The 25,966-nt window shown below is 38.4% G+C and overlaps 2 protein-coding genes across 5 annotated transcripts in view; both read right to left on the bottom strand.

The window, feature by feature from the left end:
• The window catches only part of LOC127977131 (metallophosphoesterase domain-containing protein 1), a 49,963-nt gene extending 49,029 nt beyond the window's left edge, over positions 1-934 (bottom strand). Inside the window, exon 1 of the mRNA XM_052581835.1 lies at positions 490-934. The gene's annotated coding sequence lies outside the window, so the exon portion shown is untranslated. The remainder of the gene's footprint in view (positions 1-489) is intronic.
• Positions 935-1,646: 712 nt separating this feature from the next.
• LOC127977097 (signal peptide, CUB and EGF-like domain-containing protein 1) overlaps positions 1,647-25,966 on the bottom strand; it is a 56,449-nt gene continuing 32,129 nt past the window's right edge. Inside the window, exons 7-23 of one of the 4 annotated variants that reach the window (XM_052581780.1) lie at positions 23,659-23,748; positions 19,159-19,275; positions 13,590-13,712; positions 12,030-12,146; positions 11,809-11,931; positions 11,605-11,724; positions 10,102-10,212; positions 7,939-8,055; positions 7,118-7,279; positions 6,804-7,007; positions 6,537-6,698; positions 5,044-5,211; positions 4,786-4,947; positions 4,506-4,703; positions 4,264-4,416; positions 4,070-4,149; positions 1,647-3,982 (exon numbers count right to left, since the gene is read on the bottom strand). In XM_052581780.1, the coding sequence (XP_052437740.1) occupies positions 3,830-3,982; positions 4,070-4,149; positions 4,264-4,416; positions 4,506-4,703; positions 4,786-4,947; positions 5,044-5,211; positions 6,537-6,698; positions 6,804-7,007; positions 7,118-7,279; positions 7,939-8,055; positions 10,102-10,212; positions 11,605-11,724; positions 11,809-11,931; positions 12,030-12,146; positions 13,590-13,712; positions 19,159-19,275; positions 23,659-23,748 (2,360 nt within the window). In that variant the 3' untranslated portion in view covers positions 1,647-3,829. The remainder of the gene's footprint in view (positions 3,983-4,069; positions 4,150-4,263; positions 4,417-4,505; positions 4,704-4,785; positions 4,948-5,043; positions 5,212-6,536; positions 6,699-6,803; positions 7,008-7,117; positions 7,280-7,938; positions 8,056-10,101; positions 10,213-11,604; positions 11,725-11,808; positions 11,932-12,029; positions 12,147-13,589; positions 13,713-19,158; positions 19,276-23,658; positions 23,749-25,966) is intronic. The other 3 variants (XM_052581787.1, XM_052581795.1, XM_052581792.1) reach the window with 3 other exon arrangements.

The raw sequence follows: 25,966 nt of genomic DNA, 5'->3' as shown, positions 1-25,966 counted from the left end.
TAAGCAAACTAAGTAAAACTATGTGGTACAAAAGCTTTGAATGATGATCAAATGAAAAAAAAAGCAATGTGGTGATACCACAGTAAACATATACACTTAAAGTGTACTTATAGTAAATACATATACTACATGCTACATATTAAAAACATGATTCTAATGATATAATTTACAAAAATTAACACGGATTTCTGTTTCTGCCTACAAAAAGAGCCCTAAATTAACTAAATAAAAATGAGTCTAATTTTACAATGTGTGCTTTGCCAGATAAACATTGTAATCCATTTGATAACAAGAAATAAAAGCAACACAGAATATCAATGCCAAAATAATTATCACGCCTGTTTAACAAGCGTTCACGAATTGACTGTATCTATGGCAACCGTATCCGCTTTCCAAACAGACGAGCATCGTTTATAAAAGCGCACCCTTAAATATTCATGCATATTCAAAACTATGCAGTGCTGATCTACATACTAGAAATATACTTACCTATTCAAACTCAAGCGTCGGACGCTGACACGTTTTCTGGAACGCGCTGGTAAAGACGCCTAATAAATCAACGGGAAGAGCGTGAAAACGCAGCGGGTCCGGTTCGCAGAGGCTCCCGCTGGTTTGTTTGAACTGAAGTCTCGTGGTGCCCCGGTATGTGTGTGTGTCTCCCGGTCGGAGACACTCCCCCTTCGCGCTGCCCTGGATCTTTCTCTCCTCCTCTTGCGAATCTTACTATGGCCAAGAGCTTTTAGTCATGAAACGTAACGCTAACTTCATCTCTGTTGTTGATAAAACCGGTTTTGTTGTTCACAGAAAATAATCCAAATAATTTTTCACTGTTCGCGAAGTATTACAATATTATATTTGATAATAATCGATATTCATTTCGCCAAATCATGTGTTAGCTACTTTTGTACACATTTAAAAAATACGCTTGGACGTTTTATATCGTTGTATACAACATTAAACGACGATTGAAGCACTCAAACAAATGTTCCACAGCGGTATCAGAATCAACGTCTCTCTTTCAACCAATCAGTTAGGCGTCTACTGTATAAACGTCACGTATGTAATTAATATTCATGAGCCTTTCCCATAGTTGGATTTGTTAATTCGCTCGGGAATGGATGGATGTTTATATATCTGTAATATATATATCTATCATTTACATTAATATCTGTGCTAACCAAAGATACATTTTTGTCTGACATTGACCTGAATGTAAGTAGCATTAGCTTTTAAAACTTAATCATAGATAATGATATACTAAACGCATATAAGTCTTGACCTGTCTGGTAGTTATGAAAATACGAATATCAACCTTTTTAGTTTACAAATGAGTTCAAACATTCCGCAGAAGCAAACAGAAACTAATCAATAAAAAAATCATTAGAAATTGCTTAAGAAATCTTGGTGCACACTGCCTCTTTGTGGGGAGACAGCTTCATTATAGTTTGGGATATATTAACATGACCACGAGAGGGCAACAAATCATTCTCAATGCCGTTAGGTTACATTAGGGTCATTTTCCCTAATTTTCTTAACCTCCACATAGATTTAACCAATTTAACTAATATAAGAAAAAATAAGTATAAGCAAAAAATGTGTCAAATGATAACCAGAAGGTCAACAAAAAACACACATACAAACACACAGCATATTTGAATGATTTATTAATAAAGTGAGTTCTTAACAATAATCCACATTCTCTTCTACACATCTTCTAGGGTTGATTTCATTCATTCTTTTGTAATGGGGTCATTTGTCTTGATGGGAAGCGTACTATCAAAGCCTTCCATACTATCACTAGCCTGTTCATGTTAGACTGTCACCTTCCCCAGCATATTGCCTCCTTCTACTGTAAATATTAACTAATTAAAAACTAGCATTTGTACATAATTTACACATCTCTTTTCATAAAGCTTACAAATCATGCCAGCAGCAGTCTTGAGTCACTCTCTCCATCTGAGGGGAAAATTAGCTACTTACACATGTGTGTGTTTAGCCATCGAGGTGTGTGTTTTTGTTGATTTTACATGTGAAACTTTCGTCGTCTTCTTTTCTAATGGTAACAGTGCCTCAAACAGTCACATGCCTTTGTTTTATTAATCAAATGAGACTATAACATGTGATTCACACACACACACACACACACACAAAGACCAACGATAACCTGTGGTTATCTCACAAATCATAAATTACTGTGCTAGCATAATAATATGGATATGATATGGATGCATTTGTGTGTAATTAGATAATGCATGAAGGTATGTTTATTTATGCTCAAAGCAAGAGTGAATGTGTTTCCTTGTCCTTATGTAGATATTAGAAATACAAGCATGAATAAGAGCATATATACCAAAGCAGAACTATGCAGAATACTGTAAAATGACCTTCTGTGACTTTATGGCACATTAAGATTTATTTTATGTGCCCTTTTTGTGCATTCATATAAAAAAAAGATCACCAAATCAGTTTAAACAAAATGGGCAAATAATATTAAATAAACTGTACCCGAACTACAGATACTCAAAGTATATTTTTGTTTCTTCTTCCTACAGCATTCTGCTGTTTTGTTAGGGGAAATGATCTGATGTCTATGGTTTTTTTTTGTTTTTGTTTTTTGCCAGTCAACATTCACATTCTTCAGGTATGTCATCTGTTTAACAAACAGCCTCTGACTTTCACCACCAGTTCAACAAGAAGAGCAAAATATGTCTCTTTGTGCACAGCACAAAGGTGATATGTTATGATGTAATATGTGTTAGAACTATAAACAGACCGTAAGACTCTTAATCCAAATGGAATTTTTTGTTGTAGTTCTGAATCAAAACTAGTACACTTCCATGAGTTTTTGACACAACCAGCGCAAATAAAAAACATCACCATATTTACAATTTCTCCAAATGTTCCATGTACGATAACAACCAGATTAATGGAAAACCCATTGTATCATGTGAAATTAAAGCACATGATATATGCAACATTATAAGCAAACCCAATGAAATATGGTACTTCAACACTTTTTTTCATATTAAACTGCAAAAAAAAAAAACTTATTATGAGATGATTATTATGAAATCTGTTTCTGTTTACTGGATAGGGATAGGTGATAATATCTTTCTATATTCTATAGTGAGGAAGTTTGGACATTTCATGTTTCTACACCCAAAGTAAAACATCTCTATATAACAAAAACATTGAGAAAAAAGTAACTTAAGATTCCTTATTCTCCACAAAATATAAAATTCAAGTGCAATTAAATCTCCAAATACTAGTTAAACAACATACACATAACTGTAACTCTCGTACAGACAGGTAGTCTTTGCCTTTTATCTTGTTTTTTCATTTGTCTGCCTTTGTCTTTTAAGTTGTGGTCCGAGCAGAAAGCGATTCCTTTTTCATACATTCTGAAAAGAAAACTTTAAGTGCACTAGGATATTAAAACCCCTTGTGCACATTAGGGGCATGAAAATAACCTTTTCAAAACAAGAATATATATCTGTGTGCATCTGTATGTGTCCTAATATGCCATAAGTTTGCACATCATTTACATTCACACGCACACACGCGCACACACATACACACACACTCATATATATATATATATACATACATCCATATACAAATATATACTGTAGACACCAAAAATCCAAAGAGGGCTTTTGCAAAATCAAGTACATAAATATTAGCAATCAAAAAATAAAGACAAAAAGGTACAAATGGACAAATCTCAGACAGGAAGAAGGCCAAACGTCTTTATCTTCTTGCAGTAGTGAGGCCTTCTGGGAGCTAGTGGAGAAAAGACAGGAAGAGAGATGGGGACAGAGCCGGGTTTCTATTTATACGGCCGTAGAAACCTGGACACTTTGGAGCGTAGCAGTTTGATAAAAGATCGCGGGAACATCTCCTTTGATTCCTGCACGGTGTATTTAAAGTAGTTATGAGGGTGAGCCAGCACATCGAACAGTGCTTTAATCAGCTTCTTATCCTGAAAACACAGAAACAGAGAATTAAAAGTGGGAGATGAAGTCACGTTTGACTACAGTTACATGCTGTAGTGAAAATATATGCTCACTTTTAATATCTCCTGGTGGTTTTCTGAGGCATAAAGTCGACCGTCTCGAACAATGTCCTCTATGAGTTGCTGGTAGTCTTCTGTAATGACAAACACATTGCTTTCAACAACAAAATTTGTATGTGTATGTGATTTGTATCTGAATGTGGGTGCGTAGATCTACTGTATGTGGTCGTGTTTGGACTTTATCTTACCATCGTAAGTGACGTATGGAACCTGAAATCCCTTTCCGCTGTTTCCCTCATTAGATTTGAACTGGATCCACAGCTTGCGTGAACGGGAGGTGAAGGCGATCGGTCGCTCATAAGTTTGGCATGTCTCATAAGTTGTAACAGAGGAGGGCTGGGCTAAATTAAAAAGGGGGGGGGGGGGGCTCAATAACATGGTTTCTTGCTGCAATAATTAACTAACATCCAAAAAAAGAGGTATACCATACCACTCTTCCTCATGACAAGAACATCCCCACACTCATCCTCAATAGGGAGGAAGATCTCTGGCACAACAATAAGGATGCGTCTCTTGTTCGGAGGGTTGATGCTCCAGACACAGTTCACATTAGACGGATAGTCACCAGGATAGTTGGGAGATTCGATGTACCCCATGAAATCTCCCAGCTCACCGCCACATAGCTGATCTGCACGGGATAAAACAGACAGACCCTTGAATTCACTGCTTATTATGTGATCTGTCAGTGGATTTGCAAGAATCTGACTTACTTTTGCAGTGAGATACATTGTTAGCGCCGTCAAAATCTGTAGTGGTGTTTCCAGGGCAGGTGATGCAGTAGTTCTGTCCCGACTCAGACTGGTAGGTACCAGCCGGGCAACGGATGCACCGGTGTGTGATGGCATTATAATAATGTCCTAGAGCACAGTGAACTGGAAACAAGGGGAAGAGAGAATGCAAATTAGTGTATATAAGCACATAAGAAAAAGTGCTATCCAGGAGTTGCAGTGTTTCCCAGCATACCTTACCTTTGGCTTCACAGTCTCTAAAGGATGTGCTGCCTGTGTGTTTAGTCATGAGTCCTCCTCCACAAGGGAAACACACCACACGGCCCGGCTCAAGCTGGAAGGTTCCCAGCGGGCAAGGCTGACACGGACATAAACCATCAGCAGAGAACTGACCAACAGGACACTGGCCTACAACCAGAGGATGAATTAAGTAATAATTTCAACATTTAATAAATAAAAACAGAACTTACACACTAAGGCTTAAAAGTTTTGGGGTTAGTAAAATCTGTGGTTAAGAAAAACATGTAGGGCCCTATAATGCACCCGGTGCAATGCGACGCAAGGAGCAGCGCAATTGTGTTTGCTAGTTTCAGTCCGGCGCCGTTCACATTTTCCCATCCAGCGTTACGTCGTTTAATTAGCAAATGCATTTGCACTCAGTTTTGCGCCCATGGACGTGCTGGGCTAAAAAAGAGGTGTGTTCTGGCGCAATGCTATTTTAAGGAGCTGAAAATAGACTGCGTCATAGACCAGCTCAAACCTGGTATAAAGTCTGGCACTAATGTTTCTTTGTTATTTAAAAAGTGTACACGCTGCTTATTAAACACAGGGATGCACAGCAGCACACAATGCCAAATATAAAAAATTTAAGGATTGCAATGCATATTATTTTTTTTTGTAGGCTAAATATATATATTCTGTCTTTGTGCTTGCCAAATTCTGCTGTGTAAATACCAAATCCGTCATGGCACAAACGCAACTGGCTCTTAAAGGGAATGGAAAATGAGACTCTGATTGGTTTATTGCATGTTACACCCAAAAAACACCCATTACTCTTTAAGAGAATAGGGGCAACCCGTTTAGGCCATGCCCCCGGGTACGCCAACCGTTTTTCCGTCGTTAAAATATCAAAAGTGGATTTGGATACGCCTTGAGTGCACCTTCGCCGTGCACTTAACACTTTGCATTTAGATCGTTAAAATAGGGCCCATTGTGTTATATTACACTACCACTATATAGAAATGCACAACCTGAACATTTCAATAAATAACTATAAACAGAATAGTGTCTCTATTTTCATTAGTTATGTATCATGATTGTTTTTTTTTCATTCCAAAAGGGAAATCTAAAAGCAAAGAGGTCTCAATCAATAGTCAGCTGAATTTAAGTTTTGAAGTATGAGCATTCTGTACACTGCAAACATGCATGCGAATTGCCTAAAAATGGCGTAGTATTGAGGTGCGATTGTGCTTAAGCTGCTATAATGATCAAATTGAGCTTCTACATATTGATCCAGACTTTACTCAGTCCTTCATTAGAAGTCTCACATTTGCATTATAATGGGCAATTCTGGGATTTTCAGGCAATATTGACCCGGAGTTTCAAAATGTATTGATTAATTTAAAAAAAGAGGATGGTCTTGCATCAATCAGTTCTAATAATCAATAGGTGTTTCATTACCATCACAAAGCTATTCATTGATTAGGTGTTTTCTAATGTGCACCCACACACACCTCCACACTCGGAGACGTTCTTGGCCCCTGCGATGCCCTGTGCCTCGGTGCTGGGGCAGGGCTCGCAGGACAGCTGGCCCTCTCTGTCCTGATAGGTTCCTAGCGGACATATCACGCACTGTTCCTGTTCTCCGCTGTAGAAGGTTCCCACACTGCAGCTGACTGGGAGACACATGAACACACAGAAGCGCACCCAGACACACAGACTTATCAAACCGTCTTCAATACACCAGATCAGAAAACAAAAGCGTTTCCCAGAATACTCACCACACTTCCCGTCGGTGAGGACCTGTCCTATACTGCAGGTCTCATCTTCATCTGTCTGACGCGCGGCACGCTGGGCCACCTCGTACGCCGTGCCGGAGAACTGAATGTAGAACTGCTGCCTACTGATGGACTTCCTTAGTGTGCGCATGGCATTCTGCAGCCTCTGTTTGGTCTTCTCACGCACACAGTTCACATTACATGTTTCTGACACATATATAAATATGAAGACAGTCACATTTGAATTCTAAATTCACAGATGGAATGACACTGTAAACGTAGAGAGAACGAATGTACACACATTAAGGCAATGTTACCTGAGGCTTCCTCTTCTTTCATTTCCATCTCAAACTCCGCTGTGATGTGGGAGACTTCTTTGGATGGAGACTTGCGGCCACGACGGCGCTTTTTGGAAGAGTCGCACTTCAGATTCACAAATGTCACCTGACAGTCATCTGTGCAGGGGAACTGACCAGCTGCTGAAAGAAAAGGAAAGATAAATGTGAAGGAAATATGAATGGAGTCAGGAAAGGAGAAGACAAAAGGTAAGTGAAACCGGAAACAAGAAGAAGAAAGAACGGATACAGAAAAGAAAAGGAAATGGGTAAAAAGATCAAATAAAAGAGAAAATGCAAATGAGAAAGTAAAAGAGAAAGGGTGAAAAGAAAAACTGATAGGGAACATTAAATAGAAATGGGAAAAAAGTAGAGAAAAGAAAAAAGTAAAAGGTGAAGAGAAAAGTAATTGGAAGAAAACATGAAGGGGAAGGTAAAGAGCAAAAAGAAAGGAGAAAAAGAGGAAATAGGAAAAGAAACCAGGGAAGAAAGAAAATGTAAAGAGAACAAGAAAAATAAGTATTGAAAAAAGAAAAGAAAACAGGAAACAGTAAATAAAAACAAGAAAACAAAAAAGATTAAAGGAAAAGAGAAAAAAAAAGCAGGAAAAGTAAAATTATAAAAGAAAATAAGAAGATAAAAGGAAATGAAATGAAAGAGAAAATATGAAATTAAAAAAGAGAAAGGAAAGGAAATGAAACAGGACAAAAAAAGAAAAGAAAAGGATTTAGACTATACATATTTCATCATTTTATGAAAACATACTTTTGAACGTGCAGTGTTTTTGGAGTGTTATTTCTCACCCTGAAGGCCCTGTTTTCCCAGTTCCCTGTGTTTCTCTTTATTGCGGGGTCTCAGGTGGCACTTAGCGTCTTTGATCTTAAACCGTGCTTTCTGCTTCACAGGCTGGGCCAGCGTCTCTGATAGACAGGAAATCGGTAAAGTCTCACTTTCCCTTGCATGGTTTGGATAATAATCATGGAAAACAACAAAATATGAGGCCTTTTAGAAATCCAACATTCAAACACACTAAATCTGTCCCGTGGGCTGAGCGGCCCATTCCAAAGTATTTAAAATGTGAGTATCTAGTTAAGCACAATAAGTCCAAAATCAGCGAGAGAATGAAGGGAAACGAAGGGTCTGGAGTTGAAGTGAGAACACACTGTGGTTGAGGACTTCAGCTGGTCTTCTAGAACCATATCGAGCGTGTGGCGGTTTTGGACCTGGCTGTAGGAGTCTGGTAGTGAACCTTTCAGCCGTGTTTCTTTATTTCAGAATGTGTGAATCGAGCGTGAACTGTCTGTTTACTCGTTCTCCCCGGGCCCTGTGTAGAGGCCCTCAGGAACCGCTGTGGTAGAATCCCGTCTGTCTATATCAAATCTGTCAGCATGTAGATGTGCAGCCAGTACAGAGTCATTTACTCAGGTTCACAGCATTCCTATATTTGCCGTCCAAAACAAGAAGCGGTGTGTGTGTGTGTGTGTGTGTATACAAGAGTATTTCTAAGCAGGCTGTCTGTCTTGCTTTTCTGTCCAAAATCTACACAATGAACCACATGGGGAATGTCGAATTCTGAGAGCTGGGAAAGAGAAAGTACTGGGGATAATAGTAGCGTGTTTGTGACCAGGGTTCAATGATGGGACCTGTACTAATTCTCTCAGCCCTTTCTTAGTGATCCAGTGTCTGTCATGCAATGTAATGGAGTGGGACATGACACATGAGTCGTTTACAGTTGTCCTGTCTGATCTCTGCTGGAGGGGCAAAAAAAAAAAGCCAGAGAGGCATTCTGGGACAAGGCAAGGGCATGTTAATGTCAGTGCTCTTAGTGAACCTAGAGTATGAGATGTAAGACTACTACTAGGAAAGGAAATTGGAAAAAGAAGAGATAAAGGAAAGTGAATAGGAAATGGGAGAAGAGATAAAGAAAAGGAAAAGAAACAGCAGGAAAAATTAGAAAGGAAAGGAAAGGAAAAATAAATACTGATAAAGGAAGGGGAAGAGGAAAAGGAGAAGAGATAAAAAAAAATGAAAAGAAACAGGAAAAAGCAGAGGAGAAACGAAAGAGAAAAATTCAAAGGAAAGGGGGAAAATATAAAAAGGAGGAAAAAATAAAGAAAAGAAATGGAAAGAAGAAAGGAAAGGAAAAAGAGATAAAGGAAAGGGAAAAGGAAACTAGAGAACAGATAAAGAAAAATAAAGGAAAGGAAAGGAAAGGAAAGGAAAGGAAAGGAAAGGAAAAAAGAAAAAGAAATTAGAAAAGGGGAGATGAAAGTAAAGAAAAAGGAAAAGAAAAGATGAAGGGAAAGCAAGGTAAGAAATATTAAAAGGAAACAAGAAAATAGTGAAGAGGAAAAGATGAAATTGAAGAAAAAGGAGATAAATGGACTGAAACAGAAAAGGAAAAGAAAAAATGCAGAAAGGGGAAGAAAAGGAAAACAAAACCAGAAAAAGAAAAAAAAAATAAAGCAAGTAAAGAAAACAGCAAATTCTTGAAAGGAAACAAAAACTTATTTAAAAGAGTTTAAGGAAAAGATAACAAGGAAAGATGTGTAATGGAAAGAAAAAAAGGAAGAATATAAAGTAAAGGAAACAAGAAGCAATAGAAGAAAACGAGGAAAGGGAACAAAAAAAGAAAGAACAATGAAACAAGAATTGTGAAGAATTGAAATAGTAAACTAAATAAGAGAAAGAAAAGAAAAGAAAAGAAAAGAGAAAAAGGAATTGAAGGAATGGAAAAGTGTTTGGTCTTATGAGTGTTTGTGTGAATCGAGTGACCTAGTGCACTATATTTTGTAGTGCATATTACACTTTGTAGTGCATGCTAGCTTTGTAATGCATGATAGACTACTGTTTGTAGTGCATACTTGACTGTAGTACTGTACATACATGTTTATGAGAGAGAACGTCGTGTTTGTCTCAGAGCTGTGCAGAGTTCAGTGCAGGATGTACACAGATGTAAGATGTACCTGTGCAGGTTTGCATGGAGCTACTGCCGGAAGTAGTGACGTTCCTCTTCACTGGAACTTTACCTGCCTGGACAGGTACACCGCAGCTCAGAGTGTAACTGTTCTCAGAGTCTAAATCACATAGACACACACACACACACACACACACACACACACACACACACACACACAGAAAAAGCGTTTAAACAGATGTTCCAGGATCAGGTGCCGCATGCACCTGAGTAATGTTTTGTAGTGCGTGTGTAGGATGTATGTGTGTGTGAGTGGAGAGGGTTGGCTGTCAGAATGACAGAGTACTGGGAAGTTGTCTAGAGAATCATTGGCCTGACTTCGGCCTTGCCACAAATCCTACAATGGCAGGCTGAATATTTCTGTTGGCGTGTGGCTACAGACCCCGGGTGAACAGGATTAAAAGAGGTTTTATACAGCTTTAGTGCTCACTGTGTGAAACCAAGGAGACCATTAACACGCACGTACAGATAATCCAAAAGTCATAAACACACACACACACACTTACAAAGATAAATACTCATATACCGAGATTCACATGGATCTTATTTACAGATAAAAATGTAATTTCATTCATTTAATGGATTCTTGTACTTACTATTAGGAAACACCATTAGATTAGTGCATATATATATATATATATAAAATATTTTGTTTTCTAATAATTTTTTTACATTTAATATTATTTTAAAGAATCTATATTGAAGACTTATTTTTGTAATGTATAAAATTAGCTGTCATAAATGCACACAATTTTTCCTTGTTTTCAACTAAAAAAATGGTCAAAATTCCTTAAAAACTTGTTTTTAGAGAACATAATTTGTATTCAGTTTATTTTTTGTGTGAGAATGTGGCCCTTGTGTAAGAGCTGTGTGGATGATCCAAAGTTTAGTGAATCAGGACTTGTCTGAAGTTACTTCTGGGTGTTAATATGTTTATGCACATTCCTCTAAGCCGATGGTCCTTGCAGACGAGTTCTGGGCATCTAAACACCTTAATACCATTACCAAATCAGTGCACAGAGATGACAGGTGTACTTATGAAATATTATTGCAACATTCCTTTCTAGTCACGTTCTCTCAGAATGTCAAAAATCACATTCTCAGTCCTCTGGACAAACCAGTTTTCCTTTTATGGTTTGTATGGTCATCTAACATTTATAATTATGACAATTTAATGTATTTATTGTCAACTGTGAGTTAATTCTCATACATATGCATTCTCATAAATATGCATCATGGCTGAAACCAAGATTGACCCTATTGCATATGTGATATAAGATTTACAACACTAGAGGGCAGCAGAGGGCAGCAGAGGGCAAGGACTGCTTGTGCCAATAACAATAAATTAAGTGCTTATCTACTTAAATAATTTCCTTTTATATGCATGACATTTACAATGTGCATTTTTTCCCCCCAAATTTAACCAATCAAGCAACAACACAGAATCACATGCTCCAAGTTCCACAGAAATCCCAAAAAGTGAGGTACTCACCTGCCTGGAAAAGGGCGTTTGATGGACAGGACAGGGAACACACCTCCCCTGCACCCGTCTTGGTGCAGCTGAGCTGAGCGCGAGGTGCTGGCTTTCCATTCGGGAGGCATTTTACCACCTCTGAGGGACAAGTGTGTCATGGTTACCATGGATACGGCAAACATTATGGGATATTTGATGATGAGGGACAAAGGGAGGACTTACCAACACAGTCTTTCTTGTTCCAGTGGAGCTTTCGTCCAGGAGGACACACACACTCGTAACTGCCCAGTGTGTTCACGCAGCCGTATTCACAGCTTCCATTATTAATGCTGCACTCGTCAATATCTGTCACACACAGATGCCAGTTCATCCATCAGAAAGTGACTTTTTATTCTTAAAAAAAAAGTGCGAACCATTGGCTGGTTTTGAGATTTTGAACTCACCGCCGCAGTGTGTGAGGCCATAGAGAATGTGACCCTTGTGACACACACACTCAAAGCTTCCCGGGTAGTTGATGCAGATGTGGTCACACGTCCTCTCAAAGGAGCACTCGTCAATATCTGCAGAACACAAAACAAAACACACAGTTCTATTAAAGCAATTCACTTGTGGGTCGTAATTTCCTGGCTTGTAGTAAAAAATGACCCCTAAATGGTGATTTCATCAGGAGAAAGAAAAAAAACAGCCCACTCTATTGACTTAAAGAAACAGTTTAAAAAAATTAAAATCGAACCGTTTTAACAATCACCAATAATACTCTAGTGAGCTGCATAGCAACTACCCCTTACACCCTAGAAACACAGCAACTACCCTGAACACCTGAACAACCTTAGAAACCAAACAGAAACAGCCTGGCAAATGTCCACAACTCCCTAGCACCACTGCTGTCAAAATGTAAAAAAAAAGTTAACTCTACTGTTACACCCACACGTGACTGGCAGCTATTTTCCCCTGATTGATCGTCTGACATCAAGAGAATAGAAAAGCAAATAAATAATTAAAAACTAAAAGTGTAGCTATAAAAATAAAGCGAGGGATAATAAACAAAAAGAGACAAGAATGACAAAAAGAACGATGGATCTTAGCAGAGCTGGTACAGCCAAAACGTAGCGCTTCACCAACACACCCCTCAATAAAAACACACACACACACCCCACACACTGATAGCCAGGAATAGGGTGGTGTGGTATTTTGGTTTAGCTTAATAAAATAATTTCTGTTTGTACTCCCACTCGTGCTCTGACATGCTTTCAGGAATCTGCCACCATTCACCTCCAGTAAACTCAACATTACACACACAACTCATACGACACAAAAGCATCCCAACAAAACAACAGCCAGTCCACGAGTTGCTTTTGATGAGGAGGTTTGGGACAGTGTGTGAAATCAGCTTCTCTATCCACAAGTCGGCCCATGTAGGCATCCTTGGTTTTAAACATTAGTCCACCCAAAATTTGAATTCTTCAAATGAATATGTTTTGCAGAATGTTAATGCTGCTATTTTCCACACAAAACAGCAGGCGGTGAACAGTGAGCGTCAAGCTTCGAAAATGGAGAAAAAAAAAGAACCACAACTTTTTAGGTTGTATGATGGGTTTGTGTGATAGACAGATATTCAGAAAGATTCACAGACAGTTGATATTCAGAAAAAGGTCGAGCTGTTGTAGTGCAAGATTGACTGCAATTTGAGAGCTACAGCAGAGAGGAAGATTTTTACTCAATAAAAAACCACATTTAGGTCCATTCTGATACTTTTTGAAAATTTTGATTGATTTTGAGCTTGAAGATGTGTAAGTATAGGAACTGCCTGAACATTTTTCTAAATATCTCCTTTTTTGTTTTTTTTTCCTTTTTTTGCCATATTGCAGAATTTTTATTTTGGGGTCAACAAAGGCAAACCTTAAAGTGTACTGTAATAGTAAAAGACACTTGAACATCTAAAACATTCATCTGTAAATCCATCCAGAAAGCAGAAACAATATGTAGCGTGAAAGGTGACTCACCTTGACAGGTGCGTTCGTTGGTCAGGAGTTTGTGTCCTTTCTGACAGCTGCACTCAAAACTGCCCACTGTGTTCCGGCAGAAATGATCACATCCTCCATTATTCTCCAAACATTCATCAATGTCTATCAAGAAGAGGAAGAGATAATAATAATAATGGTGAAAAACACTGATATGGTGGTGTAAAACCAGTACAAGTATTCTCATAATCAGCTTTTTGGATATATAAACGGTTATCCTAAACAACGTCATCTTAAATATATCAGCCAACCCTGGCACACCGTCCACAAACCCAATAAAAGCTAATCCCGTCAACAAATGTGTAGGAAAGTGTGTGTGTGTGTGTGTGTGTGTGGATTTTGGGGTTTCCTCTGCAGTTATTTCAGTAGCTGTAGCAAACACATGTTGGCTCCGGTTTACACTAATATTAAGTGAACTGAGGTGGGACAGAAAGTTTCCACTAAGGTTAAGAGCACAGATACACATGCTATCTGAACATGGGGTGGCACCATAACACGAGACTCATATTTTAATAATCACGTTTAAAATAAAAACATTCTTTAAAATAAATTAATATTTTAACTCATTTAAACTTGACAATGAAAACATTATATGCATTGATAATAATAATAATAATAATAATAATAATAATAATAATAATAATAATAAAATGTTTCTTAAATAACAGATCAGAATATTAGAATGATTTCTGAAGGATCATGGCAATGAAGCATGGAGTACAAAAAATTCAGCTTTGCAGAAATATATATATATATATATATATATATATATATATATATATATATATATATATATATATATATATAATATTTATTTCTAGAACAGTTATTTTGAATTGTATAATAATATTTCACAATATTACTGTTTCTATTAGTGTTTCTGTATTTTTGATCATATAAATAAAGCCCTGGTGAGCATAAGATACTTATTTCAAAAACATAAAATAACTTTTGAACAGTATAGGAATAAGACCTGTAGCACATGTTTCAAAATAATAATTTAGTAAAACTTGTAGTGTAATGTAATGAAACATGTAGTGTACAAAAGTCTGAGAACACTGATTGAAAAAAAACATTTTATATCAAATTTTCTTTGTTTTTAATACATCAACATTCTAAAACATTTGTCAAATAGTTATACCATACTTTGCTAAAAGTTATACTGTGTCAGCTAAAATAAAAAAATTAAAAGTGCAGGCAGGGGTTAATGATATTCCACATAATGAAGTTTAATGGGACTAAATACGCTTTGAGTTTAAACAAACATTGGACATTTTTCAAATCTGTAAATGATAAACAACTGCAGGGATGGTGAGAGGCTGAGAAGATTCATCTACATCGATTTTTGTTCGGAAACAAGGAGAGTAAACACACACACACACACACACAGCAGTCAGAAACATCTTCAAAAAAAAATAAAAAGTGCTATGCTAACTTGATCTGATTCAAAAGAAAGCAAGCAAGCTCGCAAGAAGAATGTGGAATCCCCATGAGCTCCAGAGCGAACGGCTGTACTGTGTGTAGCCTTACCAAAATATTTAGAGAAAAAAGCAATTAAAATTAATACATTTGTGGAAACATGAACCTCGACAAATAAGTTGGGACAGAGTTTTCAACAAAAGGAGCATTTTTGCAGATCGTTTTCCGGCTGCTCACCTCAGGCTAGCTAATCTCTGAGAAATGCACCGTTGAACGCGCCAGTGTATTTTTTGGAGATTTAAATGGCCTGTTTTATTTGCTTTGTTCATAAAGGGATTTTGCCATGTAATAACACAGGCGCTGCATGTTCAGAGCCGCCAGGAAAAACCAGAGTGATTTCGCCCCAGACACTTAAACTCTTCGGAGCGTGCGGAAGTCTATCGAGGCATCTCGGTGTCATCCGAGGTGATGCCGATTGGCTGCTTTTGTGCAGATTACTGGGCTCGGTGTGTATTAATACAAATGGATCATCTATGCCAAAACTCACTGTCCCGATTAGAGCGAGAACTGGAGAACTGATGGAGAAAACAGGCCCTAACCAGCTCTAGACTTTACACAGTGCTGACTGGTAATTGTGAGGAGAGGTGAGCTTTCTGAAAAGACCCTAACAGCATAAGATCTGGTCAGAAAAACACTGCATATTTATCAAGAATCACCTACTTAGGCAGATGGAGATCAGACAATCTCATGGTAACACACCAGCATCTTTGCAAAAGAGGTACAGAAAATATCTAATAAATAGTCAATACAATTTTTTTATTTTTTTTATTTTACAATTTAATTAAACAATTCAAAAGTAAACCTAATTCAGAAAAATAAAGCAGAATATAAAGTTTTGCTTTATCTTAGTTAATTCCTCAAAGTTAGTTCCTCAAACAAAACTGAATATCTTTAAGATTTAAATTCTAATTACTAAAATTAAGTAATTATAGTGCATGCAAAAAACTATTTTTATATATTTATGTAAAATTCAACCCTTATTAATGTAATAATAATAATAATAATAATAATAATAATAATAATTATTATTATTATTTTACAAGTAATAATAATATACAATGCCATTCATAAACTAATATATTCAATTGAACTAAATTTGTTTTATTGCGCACAGATCAATGCACATTATTCTTAAGGGGGAAATAGAGTAATTTAATGAGGCTCAAAGTTAAAGTGATAATTTGCAATGATAGATTCATACAAACCAGAATTGTTATTGCTAGTCAGCTATACTAGGAGCAGAATAGCAGTAACCAGCATGGTTGACAAGGACTCTCCTTTAAACCATTTCAGTCCCAAACAAGCAAATTTGCAGGCCAGCGGAGACGTGCCTGGGGTACCAGCAGCCGGACCGAAGAAACACATGCACAGATATGAACACATGCACACAAGATAAACTCTTCGTTCCCATAATTCATTTCCCCCCATGACACTGTACACACACCTACTAATCAAACATCTGGAAACTGTTCGCAGTCATTTCAATCACTCTCTCTATCCTCCCTTCCTCTCTCTCTCCCTCGATATCTTCCAGCGTGCGATCGAGTTTGCGTCTGTCAGCGCGCTGGCCGGGCTCTCCTGTCTGTCATCGCAGACGAAGGGCCTTTTATCAAATTCAGGCATTTAAACATGCCCTAAAGAGTTTATATTGAAATGATTATGTTACAGAGACAAGATGGGGCAGCTCCCTGCGAGACCACTCAGTGAGGGGGGGAAAGAAAGTGTGAGAGAGATAAAGTGAAGACGATAATAAGAATAAGAAAATAAGAAAAGGTAATTCGTAGACATTTACACACATCCACTCACACATTATAGCAGCCGGATCCGTATGAGATGCACTTTTCTGTTTAGTCTGTGGTTAACGTTGGTATGAGTGCACAGTCGCCTGGGTTATTACTTAAGTGGCACTTGTGTCTTTTCTGTTATGTGAAACGTTTACATCGCAATTACATATGAAGGATGAACACCTATCATTATTGTGCTTTCATCTATCCCAGCCTCCAGATTGAAATCTAACCTGATTACCATCAGCTAAATAGTCGGTTAAAGATGCAATATTTACTCTATATTTCAGTTCACTTAAGACTAAAAAACAAAAACAAATCATAAATAAACCTGGGCAATCACTATTGAACTCTTAACCTGTTAGGGGTGTGTCCTACCTTCAGCCAATCAGATTTAAGTCAGAGGAATCAGAGCACCAACTTAAATTTTATATGGGCAATCAAAAGTACACTTGAGAAACACTGCTTACTTACACTCTGGACCTCAAGATCCACTTTCCTATAGAGATTAGCTCTTACCTGGATTAAACACACCTACGTGCAGTTGTGTGTGAGGAGGGTTGGAGCTAAACTCTTCAGGAAAGTGGATCTCGAGGTCCAGAGTTGAGGACCCCTGGTCTAGAGTGTCAGATCTAACATTCACAGTTAGAGTCCAATGTAACATCTTTAGGAGGATGCTCGGCCTGTTTTTGCACCCTTGTTCTTTTACTAAAGAGCTTGATTACATGCTATTTTACAGATTTCACTAACAGGCAGTAATAAGCGGTCAATGGCAGAGCACACCTGTGATAACTGACCTGAAAGTATGTGTGTGAGTGCATGAGTGTGTGTGTGTGTGTGATGAATGGTGTGTCAGTGAACAGATCTAAGGCCTTGTGTTGGATTTATGAAGGCAGACCCTCAGGCGGGCCTAATTATTAGGGAGGGTCGCAGCCAAACCAGACCAACATCCATCTTACAGTACAAACACAGAGATACACAAAACTCCTCACGCTATCACAATGCACCCCTCCAATACCATCATATCAAAACTTACAAAGAATTATACAATAAAGTGGGGAAAGATCTTGTAAAATTGAAATTCATTCAAGTTAATTTCAATGAGCTTTAAAGCTGGCAAACTCCTAAAAAGTTGACAAAATTTACATTTCGTTCCTGATTTACACAATTTGAACCAGCCTAAAATGATTGGCTGTTCTTTAAAAAGGTTTCAGCCACTTGGGACACCATTCTAAACCAGCTTTACTTCTTTACATTTATTTTTCTAGATACATTTACAGTATTTCTACTGTGCAGTATAGATTGATGACTCATCTTGCCATTGCAAACTTGCATTTGCAATTTAGTTTTTCAGTAGCAAATCATTCTATTGGCTGTGATACAAACAAAAGCCTTTTGATTATTAAAAGGGGGGGGGGGGGGTGTTCGCCCGAGCTTCCTGTTTTAACAGGAAATACATCAGCACAGAAAAGAAAGGTCTAGAAAGGCCATCTAACCTCAGATTCCATGATTACCATGGTGCCATGATTGTGTGTGGTTTTGTATGTCAGCCCCATTAATCAAACAGGGGCTGGTTTGCAGAGGCGTCTTTCTGTATGATGCAGACGGGGCTGTTTTACGCACATTTGTGCTACATTCTCTTCCTTCTTTGAAGAAACTGTTACATGACCATGCCTTGTCACTACAGCAACCACTCAGGATGAATAGAAAAAGCAGACAATTTCAGACACATTCTCCAGAAGCAACCCACGGGTACCCATACAGAGATACTTGTTCACCAACACCAATTTAGGTAGAACAGGAAGCGGTTCATTTTGAAGTGTGCAGGTCTCTTGGATCATCGTATGGTCAGTGAGTTCTCGAGTGTGTTTGTTTAGAGAGAACCCACCATCACCCTGTACCAAGATCGCTCCGCAGTAGATTTACTTTGAAACCCCTGGTCATTGACGTCAATGCCGGAATTTCGGAAAGAAGAAATGCTTCGCAGCCAAAGCAACAACAACATGGCCATCACCGACTCATTCCACACGACAGGACAAATGGACGTAAGGCAAGTTGGTCTTGGCTTGGGATCACACACCCCCACACATCCGCCAATACCTGACCATTTTTTAAGCGATGGAATTCATCTAATAACGCGTCTCCAATTTAATCCAAGCCTTGCAGTCTAAATACAGGAAATCTCAAATTGTTCCCTGACATTCAAAAGCACACGCAGGGAGGAAATCAGGACATGCTCCTTGCCACTTTAAACACAAGTCACACATACACCACACATCTACACTGACCTTTGCAGGTCTTGCCGTCGGGTTGAAGGGTGAAGCCCACCGGACAACTGCAGCGCACCCCTGTGGCCGTGTCCTTGCAGGTGCGATCGCAACCGCCGTTGTTCACCGCACAGGTCTCTGGGTAAACAAACACACAGCATGGGACAGACAGAGGAAGTAAGAGAGCATAAACATGATTAGAAATCACTTTTCAACAGTTGTTGAAAGCTTTAGACACGGTTAACTAAGAACTAAGTGAAGATGCGCAGTTGTTTTGAGAGCTGGACTTGACCACAACTATTTTTTTTGAAAGGGTGCATGTAAAAAATTAATCCCAGTGAGTGCAGCTAGTAGTTTATTAGGGAGAACGAAACTAAAACAGCACTTGAACTTAGAAGATGACAAGGTTCGTGACAGACATAAAACACATACTGCATAAAATCAGGGCCATCCCTCAGCCCTCCTAAAGCCAGAGATAAAGACTTCCTTGGCAGCTTTTTCAATCAAAATGTGAAATAAAAAACAAACAAAAGAAAAAAGTTGTGCTTTTTTCCTGAGGTTAAAGTTAACAGAAGGGAAAGAGAAAAAGGACAGTGTTTCTGAATGTGGAGAGTGGAACCAGAGGTGAGATGGTTAGTCTTGTCACACGAATGACTGTGGAGAGAAAGTCAAAACAAGCAGTTAAACTGCATATGAAACTGTGGTTGCACTTTATTTTACAGTATGTGTACTAACATGTACTTATAGTGTACTTATAGTGTATTTATCTAAGAAAGTTCTGGTAACACAAGGTAACTACATGGGGTAGGGTTAGGTTTAGGGGTAGGTTCAGGGTTAGTACCTAGTTATTCCATAGTTATTGTAATAACTATAATAAGTACATAGTATGTACATGAGGAACAGGACTGTAAAATAAAGTGCTACCGAAACTGTTTTACCCATTAAAACTTAATATAGGAAATGTAATATATGAAACTCAATATGCAACTCAGGGTTCGATTTGCTAACTTGTCTTACATGTGATGTCATCACACAACCATGTTCATATGAAACATAATCATTTTATGCAAAAAACAGCCACATATTTGTATGCGATTTGCAGTAGCTCCACCCATTGTGAAATCTCATTGGTCGAAACTCTCACTCCACATTAATCTGTATTAAACACCAGATATGTTCTGATTGGAACAGATTATATGTCCATAATCACACCTGGTCAGCACATGGTGCAAGGTTAACTTCTACGAAGTCTGATTTTTCATGGTCAGGAGCAAACATGTCCATTTTGGATCTTTGCTATAAGCCATGATGTTTGCTTTTTGTTGACCACACAGTCCAAGACAAAGACCCACAGGGAACTTGTTTGAGGATACAAAAGAGTCAAGGCATTGAGGTACTCCAACCAAAACAGGACATTTTTTTTCTGCAAGATTGGGGTGTGGGTGAAGTGGCTTTCTATTAATGATTTATTGAGCATGTCAAAAGACCCTGTTATTAGAGTCTAATGCTATGGGCAATTCAACTGCTCCAAAAACAGCTGGACCGTCTTGTGCCCAGGGACATGTACATGGGACAAGCAAACAAAGTTTGATTAAGTTAGCTGTGAACGTCTGCACCAAATACCTAAATCAAATATTCTCAAAAAGGGGTGTGGTTAACTCTAAATGGGAGTGGTCTTCTGATTAATGGATTTATAAGTTTATATATCTCTCCAAGATGAAAGATAAGATTCATCAGCCATCATTTTCGTCGGCTCCTGTTGGCGAATGGCCAGATAAAACTAGAAGCCCACAGACGACTGGAGAGAATTTGACTGAACGTCCCACTGCTCAAAAGCAGCCCTTCTTTGGGAGGTGGAGGAAACCACAGATTGAGGGCTTCATTTCATAAACAACATTTCAAACAACTTTTAGATGAGGTGGTAAATCCAGGCTGTACACCATCTTCAACGGTCGGAGCCGAGAGACAGCTGCCCAGATGTGTGTGACATGGAGGTCAACGGCAACGCATCAGAATCAGCCCCTTTCCACATGTGCCCAACGCATGGCAGTTTATTTAGATTAAATTCCTTCAATTCCACCCTGCTGTTAAGTGACCACCTTTTAAAAACACCTCTTTGTGTTCGGGGTCTCACTTTCTCTTCTTGTTCTCCTCTTCTCCAGTCTTTGGGTTTCCCATCATGCCTGGGTACAATAGGAGCTTTCTTTCGGACACCAATATTCCAGTTTAATTTGTTAGGATCGGTCACATCCTGGTGCTGTTGGCCCCAGCTGTGACAGGAGGGCAGGATGAAGCGGGAACGCTGAGTGTCAAATGTAGCATTCTCCTGTGTGATAGAACACACACACTTGCACAAACACTCACATGCAAAGCCAAGCCATTCGTGTGAATCTGTCATAATGGGCCCATTTGTGTATTATGAAACTTGGAACATGATCTTAGACTGGTGAAATAATGAGGTCAGTGAGTTAGACGGTGGTGACATCACATGTGACTTGTTGACAAGTTCTCAAAAGTCTTCACAACCTCTCCAAACAGTTCAGCATGATCTATATATGATCTATATGTATATAAGGTTTGTTATAATATTTAAAATATATTATAATATAATTATATATATTATAAAAAAGCATTAAAAATATATATATATTTAATTCCTATGCCCAATAGGATTTTGAAAAGAAACAAACACATTATAGGGAAGAAAATATTGAAGTATCAGGTCAAGGGGGACATCAAACTCAAACTAAAATGGGGGAGAAGCAAAGGAGGGTTACCCATTTGTATTTCTTTTATGTAGCTACAGAACTACAGGGAGGAGAAAGTAATGTCATAAACCAAAGACACTAATTCAGAAATGATCAAAGAAAGAAGGATGGTGATAAAGTGTGAAAAACAGACAACATTTCCGCATAGTCAGGTTCCTGGATGTACCTAAAATTGCAATTTGGTTAAATCTTTTTTTTTTCTTTTCTTTTTTACATCTTAATAAAAACTTGCAATAATTAAAATAAATAATTAAATTATTTAGTCACATAATAAAAATAATAATACAAATGAACCCTCTACTACCTCATAGTTCAAAAAAAGCGTCTGGTCTGTCCTCCCAAATACTTTACAAACAGTTTTTCTGCCATACAAAGACAGATTGTCTGGCTGACAACATCTTGGCCTTGGTTCATGAATTCAAGGACAAATGGCTAAATGGTTGATATATTTCTGAGGCTTGAGTCTGTGTGAGTTATCTTCTCTCTCTTAGGAGAACTAACTGGACTGGAAACTAAAACTTTATTCTGCATTTCTGTTCGGCACCCTGGAAACAATCATTCCTCTATTAAAGACACATTAAAGTCAACATGAAACCAAAGTTGACCTATTTACTTTCTCAGTACGTTCTTGATCTTAATGTGAACAGTTCATCAATGCACGGTATAATTCTTAGAAAAAAAGCATCCAATAGCATGACTTTCTTTGGCTCTATGACTTTCTTTTTCTGTCAAGGAGTTATGAAATACACCATTATACAGGTAAGAATTATATTTCTGTTGTGAGCCAGTCTGTATTACAATTTTTATATGTATATATATATATATATATATATATATATATATATAAATGACAAAAAATTCACAATTTATTGGTCCATTTTTGGTATTTAGCAAGAATTTTCCATGACCAATTAATGCCCAATTGATCAAATCAAATCCTGCATTTTTGTAATTGAAGCTTGTTTCAATTAGAAAAGCATCATTGCGAAAGTAAAATGGGTTTTGCATTTCATGTTGACTTTAAAATAGGGAGAGCATGGAGAATAGAAACATTTCTAATGGTGAGCAAATTTACAGACACTTAGTTTATGGAGCATAGATGACAGAGGGTAAATGCGGTCAGATGATAAATGCCAGTGTTTAATTTTTAAGAACACATACTATTAACAGAGCGTAAAAAATGAAGTCAGGCATCTTCCGCTGCGGTTCACCACAGCCCACAGCATCCTATGATGTGGAACGGTCTGAACCAACCCTCATGTCATTCTTCTTCCATAAAATGATCCTGCCAATATTTGTTCAGTATTCAGCCCACAAATGTTCCTCCAGTTCAACTAATCACTGTTTAAAACTGTCCAATTGCAACTAATGTCATACAGTGAAATGTTCAACTGGACAAGCGAGGATTGGTTTACTATCCAGTGTAGGGCAATCCAGTGTTGATTTTGTTGCCGTCTTTCGAAATGGGAGTGGATGGAAGCAGTCAGTTGTTAGTTTTTGTGTTGTTTTATCAAAAAGGAGAGGCGACGGCGATGAAGAAAGTTTGAAGAGAGTGCAAAAGAAACGTTGTCATGTTTGAAGGGACATTTCTCTACTTTGTAGTAGGGTCAGACACAGAAACATCAAACGAGTGACCTCAGGGGAGGGGCAAAGGAAAGCAAAGCAACTCAAACAAACAAAAGGACAGAATGAAACGAGGGGGTGGAACCACAAGCGCCATGGCAACACATAGAAAGAGGAAGAAAAGAGTTACCCATAAGTAGACGACGTTTCACCCGCTTGTCCACATCAGCTACTGACGTGGTATTGAATTCAGAGCTCTCAATTGCAGCCTCATCATTCTCTAAAACACAAGTGACAGGGGACAAACAGGGAGGAGTAGGTTAATGAGAAGCCCAATGTCCATCGCCCGCACAGACAGCCCTGCTACAGGCCGACCCGCCTCCGGCAACACGCCCCCGCTGACGTAGACGCCAGGACACGGGCTGCCTGACCATCTTGGCGTTTGAGCCCAAACCAAAGCCAAGAGGCATAAAGCCATGAAGAAGCACAAATAACCCTGTTAGAGTGTTAATCACATGAACAAATAAAAGAATATCAAGATCTCCCAAAATGACGGGGAAAACGAACATGGAAATGTGGGAGGAGCTTAACAAAAAGGGGGACAGGATTTGGACAGGAGGGGCTGAGATTGACAATAAGACACTGTTTCCGTTGTAGTTTGTCTTCCATATCAAACGGCCACTTTTTTACCTCAGCAACAGAGAGGACGAACAGTGGAGGAGGGAGAGAGTGAGACGGAGATACAGAAAAAGAAGGGGCAGGATGATCAACTGCATGATCACGAGATGATGACAAAACAGGACACAGAAGGGACACTGTAGACACTCAGTGACAGAGGAGGAGCTGAAAGGAGGATGACATGAGAAGGATGGAGGTCTCATGGTGGGGTCCATGAGAGGAAGGTGGGGTATGCCAAGAGGTGGATGAATGACAGAGTCTGGGGCAGCGCTGGTTGCCTGTTTGTCTATGGAACACATATTACAACTGGCTTTGACAGTTGAGTCAATGCAGAAAACCGCTTTCCGAGTGTAGGGAATGACCGGATGCAGGTCGTGAGGACGGTCATGGCTTCCAAACATGCAGATACAAGCACAGGATTGGTGTTAGAGTGTAAGGGGGCGGGGTTCTGGGCCACAGGGAGCCAATCCTGCATGGGTGGAGGCAAGAAGGGCCAATCAGGATGTGGAAGTCTGCCTTAAAGGGACAGTTCACCCCAAGATGACAGTTCTTTCATTATTTCTCTGTTCCAAACCAGTCTGACTTTCTATCTTTGGTAGAAACCAATAGTAAATACTAAGCAGAATGTTCACACATTCTATGTGAATGCTCTTTTCTGTTTAATGAAAGGGGACAGAAGCTCTCAAGCTCTTAAAATTACTCTTAAAAACGCATCATAAACATAGCTGTTCTGACAATATTTGTAGGCTTCTGAAGATATTTAAGCTGTGTGAGAATAACACCAAAATATAAGTTTTGTTTCACTGAAAATCCTCTTTTTTTGTGTGCTATGCCAAGTTTAATGTCAAAAGTAGTCAATATTTCCTGATGTGGAATATATGAATACATGAATTCTACAGTTTTGATGACATATGATAACTTATTATAACAAATGAAGTCTTTATTTACTGAAAATCGTCTCATTTGTATTTGCATAAATTCAAAAATGGCACATCATCATAGCTAGTGTGCTGCAACACTTCCTCATGTGCCATATTTGAACATACAAGGTCAAAATTAAGACCGGTGACTAGTTTTATCATGCTTTCTTGTTGATTTTGGTGCTTGACAGCATTTATCCTATTTACGCTTATTTTGTGGAAGAAAACGAGCGTGCGCATTTTATTCCTTTTTCTACTCTTTTGGTTTTGCACAGAAGAAAGTTAGTCATACAGGTTTGGAACTACTTGAGGTAGAGTAAATTGCTTTGGGTGAACCCTCCCTTTAAGATCAGGCACTGAAAATCTGTTTGTCCTCCCGTCCTCAGTCAAAGACTGAAGGACACTAGAATAACAGTGGGTGCGCATGTTTACAGAAATCTATCCGTACTATTTGTGTTCATGATTTGAGTGTATACAGACTTGTCTCTGACTGGCCACATTTAGAGGACTCCACCAATCAGAGGCTGGAGTGAGTGCAATGTCAAAGAAAAATTAAATAGATAAGCAAAAGACAAAATTATCAATTATCCACTACCTCTAATGTGACTACAGTAACCAGATAAGTACAGAGGGGTTACTATTAATGTACCTTTTTTGTTTTTTGTTTTTTTAACAATAAAGAAGGGAAAACAACGGAATAGAAACAAATTTCACACAGACATAACCATGCAGGAAAATGACAGCTCATGCGTTAATGTGAGGGGACAGGAAGTAAGCCGATAAGAAAAAATGCAAGAGTTAAGGGAGAAGGAAAACATGCAATTGGCATGAGGAGTGAGGGATGCTCTAAATGAAAAAAGAGTGACAGATGAAAGTTAAGTGGAGGCCAGTTTTAAATTG

Source organism: Carassius gibelio, chromosome A4, assembly GCF_023724105.1.
Source record: "Carassius gibelio isolate Cgi1373 ecotype wild population from Czech Republic chromosome A4, carGib1.2-hapl.c, whole genome shotgun sequence".
Classification (NCBI taxonomy): domain Eukaryota; kingdom Metazoa; phylum Chordata; class Actinopteri; order Cypriniformes; family Cyprinidae; genus Carassius; species Carassius gibelio.
Note: the sequence above shows the minus strand (reverse complement) of the source record. Positions and strands in the feature narration are given on the sequence as shown.